Source organism: Aethalodelphis obliquidens, unplaced genomic scaffold (assembly GCF_003676395.1).
Source record: "Aethalodelphis obliquidens isolate GAN/ISIS:26980383/991018 unplaced genomic scaffold, ASM367639v1 scaffold4, whole genome shotgun sequence".
Classification (NCBI taxonomy): Eukaryota; Metazoa; Chordata; class Mammalia; order Artiodactyla; family Delphinidae; genus Aethalodelphis; species Aethalodelphis obliquidens.
The window spans coordinates 815633-842416 of record NW_020837948.1 but is presented as its reverse complement, the minus strand read 5'-3'; the positions used below and the strand labels follow the sequence as shown (position 1 = coordinate 842416).

The following is a 26784-nucleotide window of genomic DNA, read 5'->3' as shown; positions in this document are numbered from 1 at the left end:
CCTAAGCCATTTTAAGTTATATTTTCTGTCATATATAACAAAAGAATTCTAAATTATTTGGGTCTGTTGGCCAGTTATTAATGATCCTATGGGACAAGGTTAGAAATTAAGACTTGACCCTATGAGGGGGCCACTGGAAAAAAAAGTAGTTTTTAAAGCAGATGTGGGACAGAATGAACATCATTTTTTTCATTATCAAGGAAGCAAATTACCACAAAGAGTAATTTATTTTGAGATGTGCATACAGGAGTAGAAATGAGATTACATCTCAGACTTCCTAGACTATGACCCTAAACTGCTTGCCCTCTATGTCATTCTGTTGTAGCTAGAACTTAGTACTTTCCAAATGTCTAATCCTATCTTTTACTTAGTTCACGTTAGACACAGAGGTCAATTAGGCTTTGAGCAAGTGAATTTCTTAAAGTATGATCCATCTTAATATGTTCAAAATAATATGGGTTTTCAATGAATATGGTAGTGATAATGTCGTCTATACCTTAACAGCCAATGAAATGTAGCAGAAATATAGTGCCATACAAAGAATGCATCTAAAACCACTCCCCTGAATATGAAATCCATGTTTTCAATGTACATCAATAATTATATCAATAACTGATTTGTTAAAAATAAAAGTTCAAAAGGGAAAACTAAGAGAGTAGGGTCCTACTCATGATTCCTTAACAGTTTTGTATGATTGAGTAAATCATGTTTCCTTCTCTATGATTCAATTTTCCTACTTCAAAGATAGAAAAATGTTAATACTGAACTTAAAATACAAGAAGATTTAAATATGGCCTTAACCATCTTCATCCATGTTCATCAGACACTTGAAAAACATCAGGGAAAGGTACTCTAGGAATATAGAAATAATAATAAAAGTTAAAATTGAGTACTTACTATGTTCTAGGCACCATTCTAAATGTTTTACATGTATTAAACTATTTATGCCTTACAACAGCCCTATGAGGTAAATATCATTATCATCCCCATTTTGCTGAGGCTCAGAAAAGTTATGATTCTTGCCCCAAAGCCCAAAACTAGCCAAGGTTTGAACCTAGGCAACTGTATACTGTCTTTCTACTTACCTAATAGTGCAATAGATAATCTATAAAAAGAATAATAAACGTGAAGGAAAAAATTCTGAACAGGCAAAAGCGATGTCAAAAGTTTTTAATGGGGCTTCCCTGGTGGCGACGTGGTTGGGAGTCTGCCTGCCGATGCAGAAGACACGGGTTCGTGCCCCGGTCCGGGAGGATCCCACATGCCGCGGAGTGGCTGGGCCCGTGAGCCATGGCCGCTGAGCCTGCGCGTCCGGAGCCTGTGCTCCGCGGCGGGAGAGGCCACAGCGGTGAGAAGCCCGCGTACCGCAAAAAAAAAAAAAAAGTTTTTAATGTCTTTCATTTTGTCATAAGGGATTCCCTCAGGCTCAAGGCCTATTGACTTTCATCTTAGGTGCAATTTTTAAAAGCGTGTTGATATTTTTTAAACTCATGGAAGGTCAGTACCAGGATGGTAGCATGTGAAAGTGAGGAGAGGTGGTTACATTCTGGATATGTTATGAATTATATTACACTATGAAGCTGGCTTTTTTTTTTTTTTAATTAGCAATCCTCAATACATGTAAATATTTTCTATCAGTTCAGTTTTCCAGAGAAAGATCTCCCCCTATCTCCTGCCTGGGGATACCAGTAGTCTGGCTGCTAGCTTTCTAGAGCTGGGTAGGGAAAAGAGCAGAGTGTCCTGTTTAGAATGCAGACTTTCATGTTTTCATACCCATTCCTCAGAGTCTGGTATGTCCAAGTCCAGAGCCTCTCTAGTTCAGTTTCTCCAGAGGATGACACCTTCTGTCTCCTGCATGGAAGGAGAGAAACACATCTGGCTACTTGGGGTAGGTGTAGGGAATGAGGATGTAGGTTCTACATGATCCCTGCACAGACTTGTAAATAATTCACCCCCTTCTAGCCCCTTCCCTCCTTGCACATATTCTTTGCCCCTCCAATTCCTGTGGCTTTCTGAGGATCCTTGGGACAAATTTGTGTGCCTATTGCTGGTGTCTGCCTCATCTGCAGTATCTAAGGTTTACCTTTCTCTGACTTAAGCCATTTTTCTTTTGTCCACCCACTTTTAGCCTTCACATACTGTGCCTTGAGGTTAAAGATGTTTCCTAATGTCATTGAATATGGAATTGATGTTTTTATTTCTTTTTTTTTTTTTTTTTTTTGCGGTACGTGGGCCTCTCACTGTTGTGGCCTCTCCCGTTGCGGAGCACAGGCTCCGGACGCGCAGGCTCAGCGGCCATGGCTCACGGGCCCAGCCGCTCCGCGGCATGTGGGATCTTCCCGGACCGGGGCACGAACCCGTGTCCCCTGCATCGGCAGGCAGACTCTCAACCACTGCACCACCAGGGAAGCCCTCATGTTTTTATTTCTTGTTCTCCTCCTACAAATACCTTTAAACATATTAAATATGCCTAATATCACTCATAGAAAACTGCAAATTAAAACTTCAACAAGATACCCCTTTCCATCTATAGGATTAGCAAAGATTATTTGCAAAGTTATTGGCAGGCCTCAGTTTCTCACTGGCTGTTGGCTGGAAACCTCATAAGCCTTTCCATAGGTAGATTGTCTGAGTGTCTTCAAGACATAGCAACTGGCTTCCTCTAGAACAAGTGATAGAAGAGAGAGAAAGCCCAAGATAGAAACTACAGGGATTTTTTTAAACAACAACTTTATTGAGATATACATAAAGTTACACACAGGTTTTTGACTGTGTGGAGTGGGGGCAGGGGTGTGGGAAGGGGCAGGAGTCAGGACCCCTAACCCCCTGCATTGTTCAAGGGTCAACTGTAATTCATATACCATACAATTCACACATTCAAAGTGTACAATTCAATGGCTTGTACATTTACAGTTTCGCAACCATCACCACAATCAGTTAGAGCATTTTCAGTACTTCCAAAAGAAACCCTGAACTAAGCTATTGCACCCCCAATTCCCCCACTCCAACCTTCCAGCCTAGGCAACTATCAATCTACTTTCTGTCTCTACAGATTTGCCGATTCTGGACATTATGTATAAATGGAATCATACAATATGTGGAATCTTATGACTGGCTTCTTTCACTAAGGTTGAAGCATGTTGTAGCATATATCAGTATTTCATTTCTTTTTATTACGTGCTCTCTCTTTTTCACTATCTTTCAGTGAAATTCCTACTTATTTATATTTACATATCCAGGTTTTTCTCTCTCTCACTTTTTTAGGTACAAGAAGGACCTGGGCCTTCTTGGCTCAGGATCTGGGTTAGCACTTCCTAACCTCAGAAACAGGTCCCTTTAGAACTGAGGTTCTAGTTTGGCCTATGGTCTTCGGGTCCTGAAAGTCTATTATAACCTAATCTTGCAAGTGACATACCACTACTTCTGCCATATTCTGTTGGTCAGACAAACCAATTCTCATACAGTGGGGGAGAGGACTACACAAGGGTGTGAATACCAGAAGGCGGGAATCAGGGCCTTCTTGAAGACTGCCTACTACAGTGAGGATGTTGTCATGTTGCAATCCATGTTAGAAGTAAAGGCTTAAACCTCTAGCTTTGCCTCGTCTTATAGATCACCACTTACAAGATCACAAAAGCAAACAAACAAAAAGCTCACTTACGTTGCATGGTATAAAGGAAAAGCCCCCACTTAGAGGGAGCTTTGGCGGGAGTCAGTCTTACTTCAGCAGCACCTGATGTCCCTTGATTAGTATAGAAGTGAATATCTGGTATTATGGGAATGAGGAAAGGAGGCGTAACACTTGGTTTTAAAAGAGAACGTTGAAGAAACCAATGGCTGATAGCAACTTGACTAAACACAGTATTAGCTATATAAATAAAGTTGAAAAACACTCTCCTGGCATAAATGTATTCACCCTGATGAATGATTATCTCCAAAAATAGCTGTAGTACAATAAAGAAGAAAGTAACTGCAGCTTTCTTATGGTTTGGTCATGAATATTCACTCAGTCATTTTGTCAGTCAACAAATATTAATGATACAGAGGGGACTTTTGCACTCAATTAATATTCTCTGAGTTTCCCTTTGGGATATGACACTGTATTTAATAATATAATAAAGAAACATAAAACAAATACACGGTCCCTGCCTTCAAAAATCTTTCATTCAAAGGCAAAAAAAATAGACAAATGACAAACTGATATTTGTTTATTTTTACTGTTATGTTTTATTTGATATTTGTTTTTAAAGACAATAAACACAAGGAGCTATAAATGTTCTTCTTAAAAATATACATATATTGCCACTTGTAAATTCTTTTTCCATCTCCATGTGTTTTTTTGTTTTTGTTTTTGTTTTTTAAGGAAGATGTTGCGGGTAGGAGTTTATTAATTAATTTATTTTTGCTGTGTTATGTCTTCATTTCTGTGCGAGCGCTTTCTCTAGTTGTGGCAAGCGGGGGCCACTCTTCATCGCGGTGCGCGGGCCTCTCACTATGGCGGCCTCTCTTGTTGCCGAGCACAGGCTCCAGACGCGCAGGCTCAGTAGTTGTGGCTCACAGGCCTAGTTGCTCCGCGCCATGTGGGATCCTCCCAGACCAGGGCTCAAACCCGTGTCCCCTGCATCAGCAGGCAGATTCTCAACCACTGCACCACCAGGAAAGCCCTCCATGTGTTTTTAGTTATTGATGAAAACTGTTTATATACAAGATGAATTTTTTTTCAGTTAAAAAACACACAAACACATTTTAGGGTTCCATAGGTTTGGGCTTATTTTCCTGGTTATTGTGTGTGGGTCAATTCAGTGGGTAACAGTAGTAAGATGAACATCTGGAGTTTTGAAATTTCTTTGAGAGATTAATTTGCATTGCACCATATAACCATGTCAAAAGAGGGCAAGTTGCATCTCTGGTAAATTAAAATACAAGGAAATATACAAAGATATCTTTACTAAACTTGATTCAGTGAAAATATTTCAGATCAACAGATTGTAGGAGCTTTTTACTTAAAATAGTTTTACAGATAGGTTTAACTCAAGACTAGATTAATTTATGATGAGTCAATAGTAAAGAATACAATTTTGCATATTTCCATTTCTGCAGAGCATTAACAAGAAATTTTAGTTTGTGCATAATTTGGTATTTACGCAAAATCAACTTAAAAGCAATATTCAAACTACCCAGTTAGGGGCTTCCCTGGTGGTGCAGTGGTTGAGAATCTGCCTGCCAATGCAGGGAACACGGGTTCGAGCCCTGGTCTGGGAAGATCCCACATGCTGCAGAGCAACTGGGCCCGTGAGCCACAACTACTGAGCCTGCGCGTCTGGAGCCTGTGCTCCGCAACAACAGAGGCCGCGACAGTGACAGGCCTGCGCACCGCGATGCAGAGTGGCCCCTGCTCGTTGCAACTGGAGAAAGCCCTCACACAGAAACAAAGACCCAACACAGCCAAAAATAAATTAATTAAAAAACAGAACAACTCACTCACTTTAAACAAACAAACAAACAAAAAAAAACTACTCAGTTAGCAGCCTCCACCCTATCTCAGTTTTTATACCCTTAGAAACTAACACACAAATAGATGACTTTCCCTCAAAGAAACTCCCAGGCACAGTAATGTCAAATGAGGCTGTAAACTCTTAATATAGAAAGGAAGAGGAAGTTTAAAAAGCTTTAGGTAAAGATGACTTTCTTCCATCCTATAAAAAGTATATATATACCATTTTATCCCCTCTAGACCAGCAAAAATTTAAGTGTAACAATACCAAATATTGAAGAGTAAGTGAAATTCTTATAAATTGTGGGAATAGTAGAAAACTGTTTGGCATTAATTATCTCACAAAGATGAATATTTGCATACTCTACAACCAACAACTCTACTCCTAGGTATATGACCAAGAGAAACCCTTGCATGTGTGTCCAGGAGGCATACATAAAAAATTTTATAGCAACAATGTTTACAATTATTTAAAAGGCTAGAAACAAGCCAACTATGTATCAACAGAAGAATAAATTGTGATATATTCACACAATAGAATGTTATATGGTACTGAAAATCAACAATCATTATACACAACAACATGAATGAATCTTGGAAACATAATACTGAGTTAAAAGAGCAAATCCCAGAAAACTACATATTGAGTGAAGCATTTTTTATAAAGCTCAGAAACATACAAATTAAACAATATGTTATTTTAGCACATATACATTTGTGCTAAAACTAAATTAAGAAAAAAAAACCAGCACAAAATTTAGGATACTGTTACCTCCGAGGGCAGGAGGAAGAGATAGAGGAGAAACACGATTGTAGATGCAATTTACTGGTAAATATTCTAGTTCTTGGGTAGTTCATTACATGACTAAGTTTTATACCCAATATATGTCTTCCATATATCTTTTGCATGTATTAAAAAGAAAAAAATTAAGAGATTGACCTAATTTATCCTCATCTTCTCCAAGTGAGAGCTGATTCTTATTCTGCATATAAAGAAACCGAGGGTAATGATATCACTTACACGTAGAATCTAAAAAAGTTAAACCTGTTAAAAAAAAAAACAAAAACAGAGAGTTAACATAATGGTTATCAGGGGTGGGGGTGGGGGGATAAGGGTGATGGTGTTTAAGGGTACAAACTTGAATGAGTAGTAAATAAGCCGTAGAGTCTAATGCATAGTATAATGAATATAGACAGTACTATTGTATTACAATTGTGTAATGAGATAAATACTGCTACACTGGCAATCATATTACAATATATAAATGTATCAAAGTAACACACTGCACGCACACCTTAAACTTACACAATGTTACATGTCAAATTTATTCAAAAAAGAAAAAGAAAAAGAAACTTAGGGTGGTATGACCCTATCTTCAAATAAGGAATAAGACAAAGAGTTCTGCAAAATAGAATCCCTCTCAAAGCTACTGATAGATTTTTTAAAAGAGAATGGTCTGTCTAACTGGAGCCAAGAAAATACAAGTGAAATTAAATCCAAGTGAATTAAATGGGAATTTTTTTTCTAACATGTGAATGGATTGTGTGATAAACTGAACCTCTTACCTGCCAGGAAATAGTGATGATCCAAGATGGGATCTCAGCATCACTAGGTGAAGTTAAAACTTCCAGAGATAAAAGGAGCAAGAAAAATTTCAGGAAAACGGGAGGTTCGGAACAGAATACCCAGGATAAAATGAGCAAAAAATACAAAAGCTAAATGGATTCTTTTTTTCACTTTTCTTTAACTTAGACTGTGCAGCAGAGAGGGGGAAGGGACAGAGGTAATAGAGATAATTAAGACACAGTCCCAGCTCTCAAGGAACTCATATTCTAGTAATCAGAGAAAAACCTTTCAACGTGTAAATGGAAGAGATACTTCTCTACAGAACCCATAAACAGTTTTTCAGATGGAGTAAAATGGCCCAAAACCTAGAAAAGGGAAGAATGCTTGGAGGCTTTCAAGAACAATGCAGGTGGTGAATCTAGTAGTGAGGAAGAGGACAGTTTTAATCTCAGGCCAATGCCGGTGAGCCTGAAATCAGAAGGGAAAAAAATAGAAAGAGAACTTGGCTTTGGGCCTTGAGTGAAGGGCAGGAAAAGTTGGTGCCACAGTGGGTGGGAGTTCACATTTATGGAATACTTACTGTGTGCCAGATCCTCTTCTAAATGCTTTTTATGAATTAACTAATTTAACCCTTATAGTATACCTATGAAGCAGTTGGTATTATTACCCTCATTTGATAAATGAGGAAACTGGGGCCTACAGATGTTAAGTAATTTGCCAAAGTCACGAAGTTAGGAATTTGAAAGCAGAGTTTTGAACCTAGGAGATTTGATTACCCAGCCCACATTCTTGACCACCACACTGAACAGAGGATGTTTCGCCTAAATAAAAATTAGGGAAAACAGAAGAGCTAAAAAAGTATTTCATCATATGAATTCATTAAAGTTTATATACAGTTGAAGTAAACTGTAAATATTAAGATTTTTACCCTGAGACATTATTACATCTTGGTAAATATTAATGGTGTGCCTCAAAACATTTTTTTTTCCAGGTGAGTGAAGCCATCTTTATTTATTTTTAACATCTTTATTGGAGTATAATTGCTTCACAATGGTGTGTTAGTGTCTGCTTTATAACAAAGTGAATCAGTTATACATATACATATGTCCCCATATCTCTTCCCTCTTGCATCTCCCTCCCTCCCACCCTCCCTTTCCCACCCCTCTAGGTGGTCACAAAGCACCAAGCTGATCTCTGTGCTATGCGGCTGCTTCCCACTAGCTATCTATTTTACGTTTGCCTCAGAACTTTTGTACTGGGCACTAGGAACATGGAATATTGCAGAACTAGTAGAGAGAAGCTGTGTCTCCAGGGCATGGTCTTAGGAGAAGAATCTCATCTTTTGGATCCCTCAGGAGACAGGAAGTTACTCAAGGTAAGCCTTGGCAAAGACCTCAATTTCTCATGTAATAAACTGATGTACTTTATAGCCAATCTCAACCCACATACATATTTATTCAGTCTCTCTTTGCTTTCTCAGCAATTTAATAACTGACTTGTTGGCTCATTTGCTTCAGCACTATGCTAATGAGGTAAAATTGATGGGTTTAATTCCTTTTTAGCTCTAGTGGCCATGAACTGCACCCCTAAACTTAGCATACATGAGCTGTTGAGTGACCCCAGAGAAACTGTTTGGCTCAGAACAAGTCTATCAACGTTACACAAAAGATAATGCTTTACTGAGTATGTGTCAGAACCTTCATGTTTGTATTCAAGGACAACACATTAATTTTCACAGAGAACAAATAAAGTGATTTGTTTAATGTCTCACAATGGATCTCTGGGACAATCAAGAATAGATTCTTGGAAAGTTCAACATAATACACTTACTCAAATTGACCCTACCTATGTTATACAGTCATAATAAAGTCTTTGCACAGCTTCATGACATATACTCAATCAATCTTGATTTTAGGTAGCCAATAAATAACAAGTAAATAAATAAAAGCAGAAACTATCTCAGTTTGTAATTACTTATGGAAGAACTCTTACCTGAGGACAAACTAATGAAAACATAATCAATTCCAACTCAATAACACAAATTTAATATTCCTAGAATAAAGTGATCTGAAGTAAGCTATGTAATTCATTGAGAGAAACTTACAAAGCAGTGACAGAGGTTTAGTTGGCAGATGCTACTGCTCAATAAACTAGATCTAAACTTTTAATATGATCTGACATTGGACAAGACCACAATAATAAGGGAGGTGTCTCATAATTATCCAAAGATATTCAAATGAAAAGGATGGTGAAAGATGAAGTTAAACTGGAAACTTATTAGAATGAGAATAAGTAAATCTCTAATGTCAGTTTGAAATAGAAATGGCTGAAATTATAGCAGGAGCAAATAAAATGAAAAACATTGACAGATATTTGTTTGTAAATAAAATGTAAAGTTTTGATGTCTGATACTTCAGAGTAGAAGGAAAAAACCATGCTCTTGGAAAGGGCTTATATTCGAAACTTCTCCAAAGAAGAAGGGAGGGTGAAAGGGATGGGGAGAGGGAGAGTTAGTTTAGTGGCAAAGAGTGCAAACTATGAAGGAAAATTGTCTAGGTTTAATTCTTGACTTTGTCACTTAGTAACTGTGTGATTTTTAGGTTTCTTAATCTCTCTGTGGCTCAGTTTTCTCATCTGTAAAATGAGTATAATAGAACTTACTCATAAGGTTGCTGTGAGGATTTTATGAGATAATAAATAGAGAGTATTTACACAGTGCCAGGTACATAATACGAGCATTATATAAACATTATACTTTTGAATTAACGTCAGTGATGATATTTAATCAGAGAACCAAGAAGAAATCTGATACAGGTCTGCAATCTTTTAACCCAAATCCTTAGGGCCAGATGTGTTTCTGAATTAAAATTCATTTCATATTTTAGGAATGTAAGATATTATGCTACCTATATTTTACTTAACTTGTGTTGTCTGGGGCAGCATACCTTAATTAAACACATATTTCCACAATGAAATGCATCAATAGTCACACCAAATGGACCAAATGAAGACTTTAAACAGAGTCAAGTCAGTTCAGATCCATTTTTGCCACAAAATGAATTAAGAAAAAAGTTTTTGGATTTTGGAATTGCAGATAAGGGACTGTGAAGCTTTGTCCGTAGAGCCATAAATGTTATTGTATTAAATAATGGAATAATAATCATGGGAAATATAGAACAATGCTGATATTAAATGAAAAACTTTTCTGAAAACCTAATGAATTTTCTTCTCTCTTAAGAAAAAAAAATGTATACATAGTGTGATGTATATCTAGATTATACATGGGATGTTACCTGTATTGTACTTGAGTGACTGAGTTTTTGTGGCCTATATAAACACCTGGAACATCTCCCCAGATCTTCCCATGACTATTTCAGGTCTCTGATCAAATGCTACCTCTTCAGAGAGGCTTCTTTGATCACTCTGTTTAAAATATCAGGTGTGAGACATGCACATACACATTCACACACAATCACACAGAAAACTTTTTCCCCTTACCTGCTATTTTTTTCTTTTTAACACTTATCACTATACAGCATTATATTATATATGTGTTTATTATATTATCTGTCTTACTAGACTGGAAACTCTGTGAGAGCAAGGACTTTGTTTTGTTCAAGCACCTAAAACAATGTCTGCCATTGTCAGATAGATACTGTTAGAACAGATAGATACTGTTCAATAAATGACTCAAGAAAATAAGGCTGATTGATAAACAGTGGTGGGTTCCAAGGACCAGTTCTAAAATAGCAGGTGATACTTTCCAAAACGAAGTTCAAGGGGAAAAAAGAGGAAAAAAAAGCCATCTAAACTAAGCATCAGTTGTAATATGTTTATGAAATATGTATATTGTGGGATTCCGAAATAGTAATTAAAAAACATTTCTCCTTTATACACATACTTATCAAGTAAATATTGATTTACTATCTAGCGAGTAAAAACTAATCATTACATTACATTTAATAATTAATTTTGAGTATTTAAATAGACAAGAAGAAAAATTATACTTGAAAGACAAAAATTCTATAGCACAAAATATTAAAGAACTCCCTTTGTATTTTTCCCACGGTATATTTTGATTCTTCCCTTCACACATTTTACTCACAACAGGAAGAAATGCAACTGATCTTCTTCTTCTAATTGCCAAGTGCTACTGCACTGGGTTGTAAAAATGGCCTAAATTAGCCTCAGAGGGCAGTGGTATCTGGTTGCATGTACATACCTACTCATGAATGTGTTTAGTCTTGCTCCAGGTAATAAAATGGCAACACATTGATATCCTATAGTATGCAAGCAAAGGGTTTTGGGGTCACCATAAAATGTGCAACAAAGTTCAATGGTACTTTCCAGTCCAGATAGATCCACTCTTTGGAAAAGCCCAGCTTTCCTCTCCATCTCTAACATTCATATGTTAGTTCTGACTTGGGAATTACTTTTAAAGAGAAGGAAAGAGAAGGGAAAGGTAAAAATAAGGAGTTAGGCCACAGTCCCTTGGCAAAAGTATCAAGAGTAACTACCTTTTTCAAATGACCATACTTGTAGCCTACAAATTGACATTCCATTGATCATGGTTAAAGGTAAGATGATAGTTTCATTTCAACATGTTACTTTTACTTTTGTCTTTTCCCCCCCATTACTCTTAAATCAGGAAGGGAAAAAAAAAATGTTCCAACAGCACTCTAATGGTTTTCAAATTGTGTTACCGCGGATTATGCAAGGATTTTCTATTAGAATTGCTTGAAAAAAATAATGGAAACAGACTGTTTATATATATTTCCAACAGGACAAGGGACCTCTGAAATACAACAAATTAGCACACATATCTGCACCAGGTATTGTTAACCAATGACTCCAGGATGGGAAGAGGTAGGTAAAAAAGTTGAAGTCAGACAATTGATACAAAAAAAGATCAGAAGCTCATAGTTATATAATTTGACAATGAGATTGAGTTTAAATAATTACTGGCCCCTTTGCTCTCAAGTTGCATATTATACTTAGTGAGTTTCATCTGGATAAACACATTTTGCTGGTATTGTGGGTAAGAGGATGAGGAGTGATTTTTCCACAGCTCTATTCCCTCAACAGAAAGGATCCTGCTTACCTGCTTCTGAGAACTGGTTGAATATCATGTGAGTACTTAAGGAGTAAACTAAAGGGTCCACTTCAATAACTCAGACACCAACGAAGAAAAAGTTATTCTTGTTTAAGTGAAAATTCAAGATCACCAGCATAGTCTGTTTTAGGGCACATATGAACTATACAAGCCTCATGCTTCTGACCCTTGTCTTCAAGTCCCTAAACTGGAATAAAACCAATAAATGCCTGAGGAGCCACTTCACACCCCAAACACGTGCAAACTTTGTTCAACAGAACACTTTACTGCCAAAACGGAGCTGGCAGAAGTTTGGAGCTAAGGCCCACAGGCTGCATGATTTGCTGGCGCAAGAGAGCTTAAAAATCTTAACATAATACTGCTGAGTTTGAGTTCTACCAATTTGCTTAAGACTCCTTCCCCAAGTTTGACTTAAGAAAAATGGAAGCTGCCATCAAGAAAGACTTTACTAACACTTCATCATCTACTCAGAAATGCTTTAATTCCCCACTCCTGATGGTCATACCTCTATATTCCTTGGTGGTTGTATTTATATTGTAAATCTAAAGCAGTCTATTTTGAAATGCATGTAAATTCAGTTTTGCTTGGTTGCTTGGATATAGAAGTACAGGAAGAACGACTGTAAATATACAAGATTAATTACAAGAAAGTTCTGCTTAGAAAACACTTGATCCAAATAACCCCATATATCCCAATTCATTACCCTTGAAAAATGGGGGAGAAATTAAGATATAGAATATCTGTAAATTTTTATCACTTTACATTTGTTTTAGTTCATCTTCTTACATCTCTGAGTTTGAGTAATGGTGTTTTATTTTTTACATGAAAAATGTAGGAAGCCAGGAAAGGAGCCAAGATGAGTTCTTCTCTTCCACAAGGGTCAACAATAAGGTCCTATTTGGAATCTTCATAAGTTTGATGCAGTTTAATGAGGAAAACTGCACCTGAATTTAAAAATTGTAGGGAATACTTGCAACTATACAACTAACAACTTTAAATTTGTAAACACTTGAAAAACATGCTGTATTGAGAAACTATGGTTTGCTTGGGAAGGTTATCTTGTGCTTTTTCAATAAGAGATCTTTAAAGATGCTGCTTACTCCTCATATAGCTAAAAAGTAAACATAAATTAAAAAGCTTAAAAAAGACCCTTTCTAATCTTTTCCCTCAGTAGCTCCATGTATTTTATTCATTCCTCTGAAAGCCTGTTTTTCCACCTTTAGAACCTCCTAAGTATTCTAATTCTCAGCTATGATTTCATATTTTCACCAGCTTCTAATCTGCACAATATAGTTGGAAGCATTTAGGACAAAACACTCTTTAGGATATCAAGTTGCAGAAGACTGTAGTTTTAAAGATATTTATATAGTAGTGCTGCCACCTAAAGATGAGGCGAATAAAGAAGCAATTCAAAGGAAATGACCCATCATTCTTAAGGCTGTCTCAAAATTTTTCTCATTTCTAACTAGGGATTAATAAACATTTTGCTGTTTTGTTAATATGGAAGTTTGTTTCACAATAAATTATTGCTGAGCTGTAATTTTCTATGGCAGAAATTTTCAAATTCAAACTTTTTAGAGTAATCTGTGATTTGGGGTCTCCAGGAAACTCCCCAAATTTGTTTCTCTCAGACATTAGGCACTGCCTACAATACACAAGTGTGGGGTTGGGGGAGGGGGGAATCAAAAGATACCCGGAAGTAAACTATTGAGGAATCTCTGGTTTAGTGGATAAAGCAGGTAATAATAGACCTATGGTGTTTCCCTTTATCGGTGACAGACTGCTTGCAACTCTCAACAACTGACATATTTTTGTAACTCAATTTTCTCGTCCATAAAATGGGGTTAATTTCACCTCTCTCCTACTTGCCTCTAAGGCTTAGCTAGGTAAGCTTCTTGGAAGGTCCTATAATAAGTGAGTTGACAAGTCTACTATTAAAACATAAAAAAAAAAGAAGTCTACTATTGCCTAATAAAAGAATATCTCACAGTGTATTGCAAAGTTACCTCCAAATAAAATATACTCAGTTAAATAAGGTAAAACATTGATAAGTTTTCTTAAATCACAGATTGACTTCTCTGAGAGCTATTTAAATAATGATAAAGATGGAAGGCTGTTTTTTGCTTATTTTGAAGCCGATATTTTTAACTGATCCATCTTCTATGTATGCAGTGTTGCAGGATGGAGATGTGACAGCATACAAAATGAGGGAAAAAGTTAACGTGTACCAAAAATCTTGTCAAACCTGGTCAAAGATTTCAAGAAAACTCTTAAAGGACATTTTATAGTTCTGCATTTCGCCCTAGCATAGTAATTTATGAATATTAACTCGTCCCTTTTACTCTCTCCCTCTCGGCCCAAGGACGCATAAATAATATTTATCAGGGTTTTGTCCTTAGTCACAGTCCCTCAAAGGGGCCCAGTTTCACCTACACTGCGTGGGAGGCTGGGCAGCAACCCCACGCTTCCTGTCAAGGATTCCTGGGGCTACAGCCTGAACGTGGTATAGCCCGTTTCTTCTTTATGCTAATTATGCCCTCCTAGCCCCTCTCGGCGGGCGTCTGAAGGCCAAGGTGAGACCCTCCCGGGAGATGAAAGGCCTATCGCCTCCTAAGAGATGCGGGCGGAACGGGGGCGCGGGGCAGGGTGACAGGGTGGTAGCGACACTGACAACGACGCTGAGGGCCCTAAGTTGGAGCTGACGCAGGCCCTACAGGGTTCCCTCCCCGCCTGAGCCTGGCTTCCGCCCTCAGAGCCCAACAAGGGAGAAGTCCTCCCGGGGGCGCTACCGGCAGTGAGTGGAGGAAGGGTGGGCAAAGAGGCCGCAGGCAGCCCCCTCCTCAGACGCGCCTCAAGGCCTGGGCCGTGGGCTGTTGACGCGCCAACGGCGGGGAGGGCGCGCGCACGCGCGAAATGGGGGGCGGAGGGAGCGCGCTCGGCGGCCGCCGCCGCTGCAACTGAAACGGAGGAACGCGAGGGCGGAGGGCGCGAGCCACGGGAGGAGTGTGGGGGGGAGATGGTGGGTAGCGGGGAGCGCGCGCTGACGTCGCCCGGAGTCACGCACGGAGCGCCGGGTTACGCGCCGACGTCTGGCTGCCACGACTTGCCGTCTGCGGCGGCGGCGGCAGCGAGCGGATCCCGCAGGGGAAGGAGGAGGAGGGAGAGCCGAGGGGGCTGTGAGTGAGCGGGAGAAGCAGGGTGTGAGCCGGACTTGCCAGCGGGAGGGAGAACGAGTGAGAGCCGAGCCAGCCATCCGAGCCGCCTCCTCCTCCTCCCCTCGGCGTCCCGCCCCCGCCTGCCAGCCCGCCCTTCTCCCTCCTCAGCCGGCAGAGCCCGAGTGAGGCGCAGCTCGGCTCGCGCCGCTGTCCAGGACAGGTGTGCGCGCGCGCGCCCTCCTCCCCTCCCCCTTTCCTCGCGCCCGCCTAGCGCCTGCCTCGCGCGCGCCCTCCCTCCCTCCAGCCCGCGCCCTCCCTCACCTGCGGCAGGACAGCGCCCGCCCGCCCGCCCGGGTAAGCCCCTCGCGACCTTCTCTGCTGCCACTGCCACAGCTTGAGGTGCCGCCCACCTTGTCCCCTCTAATTGCCCTCTTATGCCCCAGGAATAATTACTGTAGCATTGTAGACATCCCCGCACCCTTCCTGCGGGGACCCTGGTAGTGCAGCAACGCGCCCCCCTCCCTCCGGAGCGCACGAACGAACGAACTCCTTCCCACCTCCAAAAAAGAAGAAAATCACACGCCCCTTAAAAAAAAAAAAAAGCAATCCTACCTCCTCTGGCGCTGGAGACCACCAGTGGTGCCGTTTGCTTAGCAATGCCTGAGCCCCATTCCCCCTGACCACCTTTGCCTGGGGCCTGGGACAGTTCGCCAAACCTGGCCGACACTCCCTGCACAGCAACCCTGGCAGGAGAGGAGAGGAAGGAGGCTTCTAGGCTCCACTACCAACCCCTCCTTTCCTCTGTTCAACCCCCGCCCCACCCCCGCAATGCATACACCCTCCCAGTGTGCGTTGTAAAAATAAAAAAGAATACACTGGTGCTGACAGCGCAGACGAAGCCAGGCCCAAAGATGGGTGGCCCGAACAAGGCATTTTTGCTGCCCCACAGAGCTAGGTCAGCTCCACAGTCTCCTCTGCCTTTGTCCGAGGGCAAAACGGACGGATGTGAAGTTAGAGGGTCTTCCCTTTGAGCGACGGTAGGCCCCGGCAGCGGCTATGGGGAAGGGACCCCAACAAATATATTTGTCTTGAGCCTGATCTTGGGTAGAGAAAGGCCCAAGAGTCCGGCTGGGAAAACTTTCTTTGGTTCGTTGCTGTCTACCCCTGAATAAATGCTACTTTAATTTCCGTTGTCTCTGCGGGACCCTCTTGAGGCTTCTAATTCGTTCTTATATGGGCCCCTTTACGTTTCTGTCGGGCCAGGCGCTTTTGGACAGCTTTTTGCAGCGGTGTCTCTGCTGGTGTCCCGTGTCCTTGGAAGGAAGCCCCAGTGCTTTATAATAGGCTGAATTTGGTTTGACATCTTTTGGTAGATTGTCAGAGGAGAAAAGGAATTTTTTGATTACTTCAAGACCCTCACTGTTCCCCGCCCAAACTGACGTTTTCGAATTGCGGCTTTGAAAATTGGAGTGTTGACTAGAGTGTGGAGAGAGTTGCTGATTTCATTCCTTTGGGTACTAGTAAAACCATTTAAGAATCAGCCGAAAGAGAGAGAGCTGTTGACATTTGCATCGGTTCTGTTTGGACCTTTTGGGTACATAAAATGTCGGGTTCTCTGAATCTTTTATCGAATTTAGAATGTGTGCTACATTTATTTAATTCTTCTGCAAATGCTTAAAATAACATTTGGGGAAATGTGAGGATTCTATCACATGGATTGTTCTCTTCAGATTTTAAATGTTTAATTCATATCTTTAACCCTAAACATTGAAATAGCATTGGAGAGGCATAATTTTAAAGATTAGATGAGCTATAGAAAGGGAATAGACTTTTTAAAAATGGTCGGTGAAATACTATTAGTCGTTGTTGTTAAATGTTAAGATTTACTTGAGAGTTTCCCTTAATTTTCCTGGTAGCTAGCCATGAGAAGAAATGGGTAATTCCTCCACTTTGAACAGTTACAGTACAACATTCCAGTTAGTTTTAATGATTTGGGTATTGAAGATAATTGTCTGGTTTAAGACAGGCATTTAACCTAAGTAGCACTTGAAAACACAAGTTCTAATGTTTTTGCTTCTCTTTTATTTGGGAAATCTGTGATTCTGTGAAATATTAATGAGCGTATTGTTTCTGTTGGGAACTCCGTAATCAAAAGGGTTTATTACCCAGAGGTAGATCCCCTCTCTCCAAGTTTATTTTGTAAATGTGTATGTTAATTTTTACTTTTAGAATTAGATCATTTCAGACCGTATTTCAGGCTGAGGAAAATGAGGTTTTTTCCTTCTTGTTCAGCCTAGTATGTGTTTCTCTTGTGAACAGTTTTTTGTTGGTAAGATTTTGTTAAAGATGTAGAGATAGAGGGATTAAAAATAAAGCAATCTCTATTCTCGAAATGTGTGTGTAGTGTTAATAAGAGAGCACACTAAATCTAGAGACGTTTATTAGGTTTTAAAAATATAAGCAAACTTTGAGGAGGAAGGAAATATTTTTTGATAGTTCTTTCATTAACACAGATATTTTGTGCATATTAATATATTTCGTTTTCCCTTTGTTTTTCCTACATTGTATTGCAATTATAATTTTAATTTTACAACTATTTGGTTTAAAATGACAATGCAAACATCTAGACACTAGAACTGGCTTTTCATTTACCAAGTTAGCATGTTGTTTTGGTAATTAACAAATAGCTAGGTGTGTTTTTAAATCCACAACTTTGCTAATGGATTTTCAATGTTAGGACGCAAATTTAACTTTGAAGTTCTGTTTAAGGTTAAACTCTTTGTTTTAAGACTTTTCTCTCAGACTGCCTTTTAAGGGTACTATATTCTGTAGCCTACGGAAAGCCGCCTTTCACCACCCCCTCCATTCTGACCAAAAGCCCACACTTACAGGCTCATCCTGAAATAAACTCTCTTGTTTGAGTAGTGAAAATGTGTTAAATATCCTATTTATCATTGTATTATTTTGGGAAAGGCATTATTAACCTTGTTTGCTTTTAGATACATTTATAAAGTAGGCAAGAAGCTAATAGATAAAGGCAAAATTTTATACATATATAATAAAAAACATGAAATAAGTAAGAACATATTTATGTGGAGAGATCCAGGTCTCAGTTGTTTACTGATTTGAGCTTAAAATTCCCAGTTTATGCGTGCAAATGATATTTAACTTGTGTTTTGTCTAGAAACTTCATCAATTGCCTCTGCGCTGGGGAACTAAGAACTCAGTTCCTGTGACAGTCACTTTTTCAGAAAATCAGGGCATTCCCAAACTCAAACCAATTCAGAGCCCCTGGACATAAACGTTTGGGACAGAGGGCAAGAAATTTAGACTCCAAAGTTGGTTCAAGAAGGCGGGCAGTTTCGAGCCCTACTTTTTTGTCCTGGGGGAAGCGATCATTAGCATGGAAGAGTGACAGGGACCGGCAGGCGCGTGCCCCCTTATCGCAGCCCCACTGGCCTTGCTGCTTTGAGTTCTCCTGAGGGGTCAAGGGCTTGGTTCAGCGCGAAGTAAACCCTTGAGGAAGAATAGCGGCTCTTCTAGAGCGGTCTTAACCAGGTCGTAGTAGTCTCAGCTTACAGGTGGAAGCGTAATGCCCCGCCCAGTTCTGTGCGGAGACCCTGCCACTCAGCCTTTGAGACCCTGTTTGGGGCCGGGGTCTATCCAGGGTCCTGATCGCTACCGTGCAAACCTAGAGGAGCCGCCGCTTCTTACACATGTATTTCTGTGTGGTGGGAAGTGCACCAACAGTTCCTATATCTCCTTCCCGACAGACTTGGGGACAGGGGAGGGAGTGCAGAAAAATCAGCACTGAAAGGGTACTACGCAGTGCTAGAGGATGACCCTAAATTAAGGGGAAGTTCTTTATGGGGCCCAAAATCTGGATTTCCATCTCTCACAGTGGGCCTCGTCTTCAGGGAGCCATTTCAGGAACAGCTGGACAGGTGGGTGGTTCTGAGGCTGGTTCACAGGACTATCCCAGTTTTCTTCTTGGGAGCCAGGGTGCTCTGCCCTGTTTCTTCCTCTTTAGCGGGAGGTAGCGAACGTCAGCCCAGAGCTGAAGTAGCTAATGCTGGGTTAAATGGGGCCCTTGCTAAGAGAAAAAGGTAGCTGTGAATACTTAGCAGGCAGGTTTGCCCAGGAGATGAAGGGATATATCAGGGGGCTTTAAGGTCTCAAGCATTGACAAAGCTTATGCCCTGGGCTGGTCTGGGTTTCTTTATCATTAGTCCTCTCTTTACCCCTCTCTTTTCCAGGAAGCTTGGGCAGCCAGGTACTCAGATGTCTTGGGAGCTAAGAGTGAGGGAGGCAAGTCTCCTTACTTTTGGGGGCAGGGGTTGGGGGGTGTTAAATGGGAATGGAGCCTACAGATGAGATAGGGATATGCTTCTCAGGATGGAGGCAACAATCCATGCTTGAGAAAGCCAGGAATAGGGCTGTGAGGTCTGTATCACCTAAGCCCCTTGCAGAAGGTGATGGGGAACATGTAGGGGCATAGGCAGGAGGTGCCCTGGAGACAGGCCTTAGCTTTCCCACAGCTGCTAGGACTGCAGACTGCAGTGAGGGAGTATGAGCATTTGCTATGTATCTGGAAGAAGGAAAATAGGCCCTAGTTTATGCCTCAGATCTAGGAAGAGAGAAATCTTTTATTTCTGAGCCCCTTCCTGAGACCAGAGAAGACCCCCTTTAGCTTTCACTGGCTTAGCTGTCATTGGTAATGGTCGGTAACCTAGCTGTCTGTCTAAAAACCAGCGATCATTTAATGTTTTACTTTTTGAGAGATGGGGGCTCTCCTTGACACTTAGGAGTTTCTGGGAGGAGGAGTAAAAGGGGCGAGCGAACCTGCGTTAATGAATCCCGTAAGGAACTGCGTTTCCCAGGAAATTCCTGACATTTTTAGCTCGTGAATTTCCTAAAGCCTGCTTGGTTTTCTCTTCCATCTGGGTCCTTCCAGAGAGGAAGAGTGGGCTAGGGGCTGAAGGCTCGGCAGGGCCTGGTTTATCCGCAGAGCTGGCCGGCAACCCAGGCTGGGCTCAGCCCTGAACAGGGTGCCCCCCTTCCCCAAATCTCAGAAGGAGGAGGGGGAGGCAGGCGGGCAGTCGTTGTCCCAGAGGGGGCTGGTTGAAGGTTTTGGGGTGAGTGTGGGGTTTCTTTTTGATTGTTGCTTGGGGAGAAGGGCAGAGCCAACGGGAAAAGGCACTGCGGGCACCCCGGCCCTGGTGCGGCTGCCGTCCTCTGCTCGGCTCCCCCCCTGCCGGTGAGTGCGCCCGCCCGCCCGCCCGACTGTGCGGGGCTGCGGTTGGGGGGGAGGGGGGAGCGGGATCATCTGAGGCCAGAGCCGCTGCCGTGCGCGGGGAGGGGGAGCGGCGGGAGCGAGGGGAGGGAAGGGCTAGGTGTCTGGTGCTCCGCGCCACTGCTACCGGCGCCCCGTCCTCATCCCTGGCAGCCCCTTCTGCAGCTAAGGTTTACCGCTGCACCACCTCTCTTCTTCCTCGCCCGCCTCTGCGGCCAGGGCTCTGCGGTAGGAGACAGTCCAGTCAAGTGACGGGTGGGCCGATCTGGGTCTGGATGGGGCCCGCTGGGGAGGGGGTGGCCGTGACTCGGTGTCCCCTCTCTGCAGCGGGCTCAACTGCGCTGCGCGGGCCCCTCCCCCCACATCTTCTTTGGGGTCACTGGAAAGCAGAGCTCAGGCCCACTCCCTGTGCTTAGTATGGCAGTCCCCTTCTCACGCCAGTCCCCCAACTCCCCGGGCCGAGGCCGCTCAGGGTCTGGCCAACAGCGACAGCCACCGTGGTGGCGGCAGTGGCGGCAGCAGCTGCGACGCGGCGCGTTCTAGTCCCCCCCCCACCCCAACCAGGGGTGCGGGGTGAGGGCCGGTGGGTGGGCGCCGCCTGGCGGGCGGGCGGATGGGGGACTGGCAACGGGGAGGGGGTGCGGGTCACGTGCTGGCGGTCGGGTGGGCGCGTACAGTAGGGCGCCCGGCTACTGTACTGGGGAGTCAGTGCCCTGTTACCGGGTCTCGTCTGTCTCGTCTCTCCCGCAGATCTCGCGAGAGTGGCTGACTGGCTGTGGGGGTTGCGGCGGCAGCAGGCGGAGCCGGGGAGGGAAAGCAGCGGCGGCTGAGGCGACTGAGGCGGCGGCGGGCGGAGCGGCAGGCGGCGGCAGCGCGGCGGCGGAGCGCAGCATCATGGCGGACCGAGACAGCGGCAGCGAGCAGGGTGGTGCGGCGCTGGGCTCGGGCGGCTCCCTGGGGCACCCGGGCTCGGGCTCGGGCTCCGGCGGGGGCGGTGGTGGCGGCGGGGGCGGCGGCGGCGGCAGTGGCGGCGGCGGCGGCGGGGCCCCGGGGGGGCTGCAGCACGAGACGCAGGAGCTGGCCTCCAAGCGGGTGGACATCCAGAACAAGCGCTTCTACCTGGACGTGAAGCAGAACGCCAAGGGCCGCTTCCTGAAGATCGCTGAGGTGGGCGCGGGCGGCAACAAGAGCCGCCTCACTCTCTCCATGTCAGTGGCCGTGGAGTTCCGCGACTACCTGGGCGACTTCATCGAGCACTACGCGCAGCTGGGCCCCAGCCAGCCGCCCGACCTGGCCCAGGCGCAGGACGAGCCGCGCCGGGCGCTCAAGAGCGAGTTCCTGGTGCGCGAGAACCGCAAGTACTACATGGATCTCAAGGAGAACCAGCGCGGCCGCTTCCTGCGCATCCGCCAGACGGTCAACCGGGGGCCCGGCCTGGGCTCCACGCAGGGCCAGACCATTGCACTGCCCGCACAGGGGCTCATCGAGTTCCGCGACGCTCTGGCCAAGCTCATCGACGACTACGGAGTGGAGGAGGAGCCGGCCGAGCTGCCCGAGGGCACCTCCTTGACTGTGGACAACAAGCGCTTCTTCTTTGATGTGGGCTCCAACAAGTACGGCGTGTTTATGCGAGTGAGCGAGGTGAAGCCCACCTACCGCAACTCCATCACCGTGCCCTACAAGGTGTGGGCCAAGTTCGGACACACCTTCTGCAAGTACTCGGAGGAGATGAAGAAGATTCAAGAGAAGCAGAGGGAGAAGCGAGCTGCCTGTGAGCAGCTCCACCAGCAGCAGCAGCAGCAGCAGGAGGAGACCGCCGCTGCCACCCTGCTACTGCAGGGTGAGGAAGAAGGGGAAGAAGATTGATCAAACTGAATGGAACCCCCCCCACATGCATACACACACACACACACACACACACACAGCGCCACACACAGAGAAAATATACTGTAAAGAAAGAGAGAAAATAAAAAGTTAAAAAGTTAAAAAAAAAAAAAAAAGAACTGTTAACTCCAAGGGAGCACCACCCACAGAACCTCCACCAACTGACAGTTTCTCTTCTTGACTTGCCACCCATCGCTGGATGTTGTCCACTTTATCCACCATATAAAACAGTAAGCAGCTGCTAAAAACAAAAAACAAAAAAAATACAAAAAGTAATAACATTATATGAACTGTGTTTCCTACTTGATTAAAAAATATAAAGAACTGAGTGTTTATTTCCCTAATTAACCAAGAACTTTTGTACACGTTTAAGCTATTATTATTAAAAGTGTTTGCAAAATGGTCAAGATTATAATATTGCTGAATTCTATAAAAGTCCTTTTCATGTTGAGCTAACATTTGACTTTAGCACAAAAAAGAGATATTTTAGAACACGTAAAATAATATTTTTAGTTTTTTCTCATTTTGTTACCAAATTTCAAACCTTACATGGAGGTTATTATAGTATATTTGACACCCTATATACCTGTGATTAGAGATGTGTATATATATGAGGGCTAGGCATGCTGTGTGTCTGAGCTTTGTCTAAATGTTATGCAGAAGTTTGTAGAGTTAAAGGTACGTAGGTTAATTCATGCAAGGTAAACAATAAGTGCTCTCTTTTATACAATATGCATTGCATCTGGACCTTAAACATTTAAAAATGGTCAGTGAAACTTCTGTGAACATGAAGAAATTATTAAAAAAGGCATTTAAATGAAATTTGCTAAGTTGTGATTTTTACGGTTGGAACCAAAGTTATTCAAGTAGTAAAAGAAAAAAGAGAAAGAAAGAAAAGGAAATCTCCCATAATATTTTTCTGCATCTGTTTGCTTTGACTGAGTAGGCGTTTTGTCATTATTGTGTATATGAGATGTACTTGTATCGTTCATAATATATTTTTTTTATTATGTGTAGAAAGATTTTAAAAACTTAACTAACGTGCAGCAATTTCCAGTGAACCTGTACTTGGACATCAGGTAGTGAGTCTATTTGTGGTCACTAGCACTGTCTCCTAAACTTATAAGAGGTCTGAAGCTATCCTTTGATTTTTGCCAGTGCTATTAACTTATGTAGACCCGTTAAAAAGCAGAGCAACACAATTATAGTTATCCTACTGAGCCATGGATTCTGAGCTTCATTTTAAAAGTGAAAGCCAAGTTGGTGTATGTAAAGGATTTCCATGTAGCTGTGGTGCTAGTTATTACTGGCTACATTATATGCTAAGTGTATTTGTGTTCCCCAAGTGTACAAGCCTTCTATCAAAAGTATGTTCTATAACTCATATATTCAAGGTGTAGGGTATGAAAATGCAAAGCTTAGGAGAGCACTTTACTAAGCTGGTGTCCTCCCAACTGAAATTGTTTGTAACGATAGTCTTTTACAGGTTTTCATTTAAAGATGTTCGTGTGCTTTTAATTGACAACTAACTTCTTGCTGCTGTATAGTAAAATATTAATATATTTTTATCATTAAACTGCTGCATGACTATCATCTTTGAGTGAAGAGAAAATGTTATAAAAAAAGATGCCTTAAACAGTACATTTTGGTTTGGAATTCTGTAGAAAGTATTTTGGTTTAAAAAAAATGGATCTTGTCTGACATAAAGAGTTCTGGGGATGGAATTGTTTTCTTGGCAAATCCAGCCATATAGATCTAACTGCTGTATGTAGAAGACACCACCTGTAGGAGCTGGAAGGTATCAGTGCTTCTCACATTGTAAAGCATTGGCCTAGGAAGGTGAAACAGTTGTCTTTGAAGGATTTTTTTTTTTTCTGCTGGTTCTTTGGGTTTTGATTTGGTATTTTTAAGCTCCCTGGTTGAGTGTGTTGTCTTTGAGATCTACTGTATGTGTTGAATAACAAGCTATTTCCATTGTACTGTGCATTTTCCCATTAAATTGTTTGCTTTTAATATTCATACAATGTTTAATATGAGGTGACCGTACAATAGTTAGGAGTTTCTTTACTTACAAAATCACTGGAAATGATTAAATTGCTTTTCCCCTTCCCCCAAGGTGCATTTTTCTTATTTCCATATAGTAAAGTTGAGCTTTTACAGTGCATAATGTGACATTTGGAATGCTTATCAACTGCATGTAAACATTAATAACCTGCACTTTTTTGTCTTAAGGTTTGTTGAGCTGTTTTGTTCACTGTACTTTAACTGTGATATGGAAAAGACTGCATTCTCTGTGCTGTTACTAGTTAGGAAAGAGAATTGCTTTGATTTTGTCTCTTGTTTACTATAGCTTTTTAAAGTTAAGCCTTGTACTACAGGTTGTTGGAGTACTCCTAGATCAGTGTTTCATAGTAGCCAGCAATAAGTAGTGCAAGTCAACAAAAAACACAGCAAACTTAGGCAAAGTGTCCTTTCTTTGAGATGCGAGTTCTTTCATGAGGTTTTCTTTAGGGTCCGAGTTACCTAAAGTGAAGCCTTTCTTAGCTATAGACTTCAGATTCTGCTTGGAATCCTACCGGATCAAGAAGCACATGTATTGTGCAATTGTCTTTACACTATAACAGTTAATCACAATCTTACTCAGATTTTGAAACCAGTGTCTGAATTATGGTCAGTGGGTTTAAAAAGAAATCCACATGCAGATCTTTTAAGACTTCTTAAGACGTGATCATAGAAAAGACAAATGACTGTAAAGATGCTCTTTTTTTGCATCTCACTTTACCTCCCCAAGTCCCCTCCCAACCTTTCCTTCTCCCCTCTCCTGTTTCATCCTTTTCCCACCCTTCCCCCCAGGTGCTCGGTACTTTACCAAGGTTCTATTTCTCAGTGTTTTATGTTGGAGTTTTTCCTTGTTTTTATTTTACTAGTTGGTAAACCCTGTTTGTGCTGAAACAAAAAAGGAAATGGTATATTTGACCATATGTTTTATTCATAGAAGACAGTATGATCAAATGTGCCAAAAACAAGTAAACAAAACTTAATTCATGACAAGTATGCCTTATTTTTAATGATCTGCTTTGTCTTACAATTAAGGTCCAAGAACTTGGTTAAACTGTATTATTTGCCTAAGTATAAAAGAACACTTGAAATGCATTGCGTTCTTTAAAATGAGAGACATTGTCAAGTAATTTAATCCAGAGATCAGCCACCAGATTTGAAATGCCCATGTAAGTGTGTGTGCTTTAGTGTTGTTCGTTTTTTTGGGTTTTTTTGTTTTTTCTTTTAAGTCACCAAATCTTTTTTTAAGCTACTTTTTATTTGTGCCTCCTATTTATCATGCTGATGTTGGAAACAGCAGTCATCCAGCCACAGAGGGAGCTAAAGTTAACTAACCAGAACTGTAGAAATCATTATACATGCCTTTGACAACAAAGGAAGTTCATAAGAAAAGCCATGTTGGCTTTTCCTCCACTAGATACAGATTGGAGGTAGATGAATATTTGCCAAATGGAAAAAAAGACAATGTGAGTCAGGAAAGACAAACTTTTCCAGCTTCTCAAAAGCCATGGAGAGTAGAAACCAAAACCAACAGGGAAATAAAAAACCTTGAAAGTCTCACTTTCTAGTTGTCCCATTCAGGGGTTGAAATTTGACTCAAAGTGAAAAATGTATCAATGTGTTTTTTAGGTCTTCACATCTAGAGATGGATAACTATTCCAGTTTGATTTTTCAGGTAATGGAGAAAGCTGCTAGTAATTTTAACCCCTGCCTAAAGAAGATAATTTCATTTGGGAGCAAATACTTGTTGCCTTGAAAAATAGCACTGTAATAGCCTATGATAATTAGTTATAGAATAACCTTTATCCCTTTTAAACTATGCAAATTATTAAATAAGTGTAAATTAGGACTCAAAGATAGTTGATTATATTGCAATCAGATGGCATTCACAAACTTAACTGGAGCATATACAAATAAAATCTATTAGTCTAAGAGTTTTGTATGCTAACAGAAAAATATAATTTAGCTACCTATTCTAAAAATGGTGAATATTATTAATATTGTACAATAGGACTGGGAAGACTGCCTCCTTTTTTGAAGAGAGAGATTAAGGATTTTTATAATTGTTTTTCATCAAATTTTAATATTTTTGTCAAATTTTTAGGTATTTAATTTGTAAAACAGTTTGCTTTGTACTGGCATACAGAAAATAGGGTATTGATTTTAAACTTTTTGAAGCCAAGTGATCAAGTACATTTGTAATAAAAGTCAATGGATCTA

The 26784-nt window shown here is 41.7% G+C and overlaps 1 protein-coding gene and 1 long non-coding RNA gene across 7 annotated transcripts; one reads left to right on the top strand and one right to left on the bottom strand.

The window, feature by feature from the left end:
- Window positions 1–2713: 2713 nt before the first annotated feature.
- On the bottom strand, window positions 2714–16045 carry LOC113614347 (uncharacterized). The gene is made up of 3 exons (XR_003430594.1): window positions 15942–16045; window positions 6435–6539; window positions 2714–3944 (listed from the first exon to the last, which is right to left on the bottom strand). It is a non-coding gene; the product is annotated as an uncharacterized LOC113614347 (long non-coding RNA).
- Window positions 15281–26784, top strand: PURA (purine rich element binding protein A). 6 transcript variants are annotated; one of them, XM_027095753.1, is made up of 2 exons: window positions 15281–15549; window positions 21373–26784. In XM_027095753.1, exon 2 carries the CDS (start codon window positions 21517–21519, stop codon window positions 22486–22488), a length of 972 nt encoding a protein of 323 aa, XP_026951554.1. In that variant the 5' UTR covers window positions 15281–15549; window positions 21373–21516; the 3' UTR covers window positions 22489–26784. The 6 variants fall into 6 exon arrangements, with proteins under 6 accessions (XP_026951554.1, XP_026951549.1, XP_026951559.1 ...); XM_027095748.1 differs by lacking the exon at window positions 15281–15549 and adding an exon at window positions 15609–15683; XM_027095758.1 differs by lacking the exon at window positions 15281–15549 and adding an exon at window positions 15690–16366.